Source organism: Malaya genurostris, chromosome 2, assembly GCF_030247185.1.
Source record: "Malaya genurostris strain Urasoe2022 chromosome 2, Malgen_1.1, whole genome shotgun sequence".
NCBI lineage: Eukaryota > Metazoa > Arthropoda > Insecta > Diptera > Culicidae > Malaya > Malaya genurostris.
The window spans coordinates 12,072,442-12,077,366 of NC_080571.1; the positions used below are offsets into that span (position 1 = coordinate 12,072,442).

Consider the following 4,925-nt stretch of genomic DNA (forward strand, 5'->3'; position numbering starts at 1 on the left):
GTTGACGTATTACCGGATCTATTTATAAATGATTTTCTCTATTCTTGGCACCATTGCTCGCGTACCCTGAAAGTTTTTTCTTTTCACAATTTGCGGGTAGCAACATCAAAATCAGCCAATCAGAAACTGGTCTGAAATAAAATTGGAACAAAAGCAGCCCCCCAGTAGTCAGGTCTTGTCCAAGATGTTAATGATAACGTTTTGTAGATTCCGCATTATCCTCATTCTATTTTTCAGACGCAGGTGTCGCTTCGATTCGACAAAAGCTCAATTATTCACGAATCGATTCGCAGACTAAATAATCTGGCATTGCTGGCTGCAATCAACACGATAAACAACCAACCGAAAGCAAACGTGCACATCGAACCAAAACAAACATTACACGAATGCGGACGGCGCAAAGAAAGTGTTCGACGTGTGATATTCACTAATACGTGCTGATAAGGTGCTCGTATTTACTACGAAAAGAGTTATCTACCTTCTGTTCACTGCTGCAGAGTGGAATTGTAAAGAAAAAAATGCTGTTCGATTGGTAGTAAAAATCTAAGATCTCAAACTGAAACATCACACGCACCGGGAACAATCCGTATCATGGAGAGAAGTTCTGCACAAACGGTCACCCTGACCAACAGTATTATAGGAGTCGGTGTCCTTTCGATGCCTTTCTGTTTTCAGAAGGTGAACGATTTTCAATTGATATCGAATATAGCACCTTCTTCTATGCATTTTTGTTTTTCAGTGCGGCATCATATTGTCTTTAGTTTTGTTACTTCTAAGTACCTACATCACCCGACTAGTTTGTAGTTACATGATTAAGTCAGCGATAATTTCAAGGCGCAAAAATTTCGAACAAATAGGTAATGTGTTTTTTTTTTGGTTGAACTATACTTCCGGGTGATTTTATAAACAGTGCACTTACAACCCGTTTCAGCTTTCTATGCCTTTGGATCGTTCGGCAAATTGCTGGTGGAATTATGTGTGGTCTGCTATTTGCTGGGAACCTGCGTAGCTTATTTCGTTGTGGTTGGTGACTTGGGCCCACAGATAACGGCAAAGATACTGTCGATAAACGAAAGCAGCACTCTGCGGCTGTGGGTGATGATCGTGTTGAGCTTGGTTTGCATCGTACCACTGGGGCTGCTACGGAACGTGGACAGTCTGGCTTCGGTATGTACGGCTTCACTAGGATTTTACCTTTGCTTGGTGCTCAAGGTAGTGGCTGAATCGGGGGAACAAATCAGCAAGCCCGGTTGGTTTGATGGTTTAGTTCTGTGGGACACGAGCGGTATACTGCAATGTTTACCCATTTTCAGCATGGCGCTTTCGTGTCAGATGTAAGTCATGGTGAAAAGTTTGTAAAATTTTTTTCTAGTTCTAACGGAAATCTACTCCTTCCAGGCAACTTTTCGAGGTGTACGCCACTATGCCAACAACTTCGCTGGATAAAATGAGCCGCGTGATTCAGCGATCAACAAATTTTTGCACCTGTATCTATGCTTTGATTGGATTTTTCGGTTACGTTGCCTATAGTGACCGACGCTTTTCGGGTAATATTCTCGTTAATTTTTCCCCTTCATTTGTGTCCGATATCATCAAGATTGGATTTGTATTGTCGGTGGCTTTCAGTTTTCCACTGGCTATCTTTCCCTGTCGGGTTAGTCTGTACTCACTTTTGTACAAACGATCCTACTCGGACACCCATTACTACATTCCCGAATCGAAATTTAGACCACTAACGTTGGCAATCATCACGGTGGCGCTTTGTCTTGGATGTATTGTCCCATCGATTGAAGTAGTAATTGGCTTAGTTGGATCCACCATTGGGGTGGCAATCTGTATCATCATTCCGGCGGCCTGCTACATGCACATTTGCAAAACGAACATCGCCGAGAAACAGCTGGCCCAGGTGATGATTGCTCTCGGTCTTTTGATAATGATTCTTGGTACCTACGCCAATTTGGTTGCTATAAATTACGTTCCGGAAAAGAGCTATGATATCGCAGAGAAAAAAGTTACTTCACCGCAGGCACTAGTTGTCGGAAAAGTGGAAGAAAATTTAGCCAAGCCGCCAGATATTTTGAAACAGATAAAACCACTGCCCGTCGATCCGAAATCGAAACAGATGCCAATCGCAACCGACAAGTCTTCGCTGCATGTTGATGAGCATTCGACTGCAAAAGTTGCCGAGGTGCCAAAAAGTGCTGATTCTAAGGACGATGTGGTGAGTAAAATTTAAGGTTTTTCCATTTCCAGCTTATATCGACTCATATTTTCAGCTCGTGATATCTCCTGAGCCTCAGAATCAGGAATCTAAAGATGAAATTATTGGTCGGGATGCGATTTTAAAAGAGGAAAAGGAAATTGCAGTCGAAGAAAAGGAAAAAATTCAACAAGAGATCAGTGAGCTCAAAAGTGCCAAGAAGGAGTTGGAAGCACAGGTACAAGTCATTAAGGAACAGCTGGTGAAAACGAACGAAGAGACGCAGCAGCTTGTGCTAAAAAAATTCGACGAAATTGTAGAGAAAATTGATCAGAAAGCATCCAAAGAAAAAGAACCCGCCCAGATCGTGACTGTCCGATCAGAGGTCGAGGCTCCTGCACCGAAAAAATCGGAAATTGATAACAATAAAGATCCCATAGTTCGATTGCTGACTGAACAGGGCAAATTACATAGCCAGAAAAACGAAAGTGTTATTGAACCGATCGAAAAGGCTAAATCGGAACCGAAAAATGACTCTTCCTCACCAGTTGAAACCAAACTTATATCCGATTCGAAAATCGATCTTAAAAACGACAATCATTCAGAGGTACCAAAAACGGACCCCTCGGTCAAATCGGACGAAAAAGCCGAACCACTACCCCCTTTACCGGTGGAACAAAAGCCGGACCCGGCGGATCCTGTCGAACAATCGGTGGCTAAACAGATGGAAAGCAACAAGCAAGACGATGATGCTGGTGCCAAACGGGATCTGCTGGCGATACGCAGTAAAAGAAATATTTTAAAACAGGACTCCGGTGGTGACGAGAATTGTATAAAGACTGACGCACAAACGGTTCCGAGTGCCGGCGAGAAAGAGTCTCCAGAGCGACCGGTTCAGAAAGCGGAAAACGTAATCAACGATCTTATCAGAAACAAAAAGTTTGTGAATATGATTCGTAATGACGTATTGATGGACGAACGAAAGTTATTGAGAAAATAAATTTATTTATTTATTACGAATGTGTTTAGTTGGAAACAAAAGTTTGATTCCGAATCTGGAAATCATGTCAGTCCCTGTGCGTTCTCATGGCTATTGCTTGCGCCAAAATGAACACTCTCTGATATTATCCAGTGCATTGGATGCTATTAATGCAGAAGAAACTTTATGCTAATTGATACAACTATGCTATGCTTCATTTGCTTTCTGCCGAAAAATGCAAATTTTACCGCACACAGAGCATAAAATAAAGACTAAATATGCAAACTTGTAGAATGCAACTTGCAACATGCTGCGGACGAATCCATCCTTTGTCTCGAATGGATTCTAGCGTAGAGTAAAACTTTTCAATCAAATTGTTAAGCTACGGTTTACAGTAGCTAATAGTTTTGTTTGTAATTTCCGAAACTAGATCTTAGAAATAGCGTGAACTCGTTACATTTCAAATCTGATCGCTCCATGATTTACCACCCACCCTCTTCTTAGATCTGTGTGTTCTCGTTCTGTTTGCGGGTCTGATTTCTACGAACTAGTTCTGTACTTTCAAAAGCGCTTTCTTCATCAGCGTAAAAATTAACACTGAACTTGTTCTGTACTTCTAGTTGTCAAAAATTACCACGTACTTTTTAGGCAGCGAGAAACTTCCGCGGAACTTGTTCTGTACTTTCAATTTCTCAACAGTTCCGCGTGTACTTTTAAGCATCAAGAAAGTGGATATTTTAAGTAATTGTGGAGCTTTTGGTTTCTTGTGAACTTTTTGTCATAATAAATCATAAATTGATGGTGACGCAGGAGACGGTCTTGATTATACCGTATTATCTCTCGTATCGTAACTAAATAAGGGTTTAATTGCCACAGACCCTGTCAACTTAGAGTGAGATCAGTCTTCAGTTCAGTTACGCCATCGCATGCAAGGATGGCTTTTATCGTATCAAAGAACGATCACTCTTCACACGATTGAATCAGTGCCATCAAAGAGAGACGGATTTGGCATCTTAGAGCTTAAGCAATGTGCCTAAAATTATATTACATTATTGAATTAAAAAAAAAAGAGAGACGGTTATCATCGCAACAACAAAAACCCGGCATGGCTCATTTAACATAGAATAGACACCAGTGCGAGAGCGAAATTCTCTCGATGACCTGTCTGAGAATCACAGGTTAGCACGCTGCCGTGTGTATTCTCTCTGAAGCAACAAACGGTCGCTTATTCTCGTTTCGCGATCCGATTCTGTATGGGCAGTCGATAATTGCGATAGAATCATTTTACTATTGCCGCTTATTCTAACTGTATGCATATAACCTTTGTATTAGTTGTGTCTATGAAAATGTACGTCCCGGGTTGGTGGTTCAATGCATAGGACGCTGGTCTTACAAACCAGTTGTCGTATGTTCGAGCCCCGACCTGGAAGGATTCGTAGTGTCAGTAGAACCGTAGCACTCCTAGCCATGCAATGGTTCTGTACACTCTGAATCGGCTGCGAAGTCTGTTTGTGAAACAGGAGGTCAAATTCCACTACAGGAAATGTAATACCAAGGCTTTTGGCTTTGCCATGAAAATGTATGTGAATAATGCGCTCTACAAAGGGTTTTGAAATATGGCAACCTAGTATGAGAATCATCAAGTTGAATCATCGGTTCGATTTTCTGCGATAATTGTCAACTTGCGATTCTCTCTTGGGAAATTCCACACAGCAACGATCATTATTATTATTATCAGACTGTAAA

General features: G+C 41.4%; 1 protein-coding gene across 1 annotated transcript; it reads left to right on the forward strand.

The window, feature by feature from the left end:
- The first annotated feature begins 332 nt into the window (after positions 1-332).
- Positions 333-3,216, forward strand: LOC131431133 (putative sodium-coupled neutral amino acid transporter 10). Its single transcript, XM_058596647.1, has 5 exons — positions 333-678; positions 740-857; positions 932-1,334; positions 1,399-2,221; positions 2,277-3,216. The coding sequence occupies exons 1-5, from the start codon at positions 592-594 to the stop codon at positions 3,198-3,200; spliced, it is 2,355 nt and encodes a 784-aa protein (XP_058452630.1). The 5' UTR covers positions 333-591; the 3' UTR covers positions 3,201-3,216.
- Positions 3,217-4,925: the final 1,709 nt, after the last annotated feature.

Coding starts and splice junctions, on each gene's coding strand:
- LOC131431133 (XM_058596647.1), top strand. CDS start 592: ATGGAGAGAAGTTCTGCACAAACGGTCACCCTGACCAACAGTATTATA. Junction 858..931: donor CAAAAATTTCGAACAAATAG/GTAATGTGTTTT, acceptor AACCCGTTTCAG/CTTTCTATGCCTTTGGATCG. Junction 1,335..1,398: donor ATGGCGCTTTCGTGTCAGAT/GTAAGTCATGGT, acceptor TACTCCTTCCAG/GCAACTTTTCGAGGTGTACG.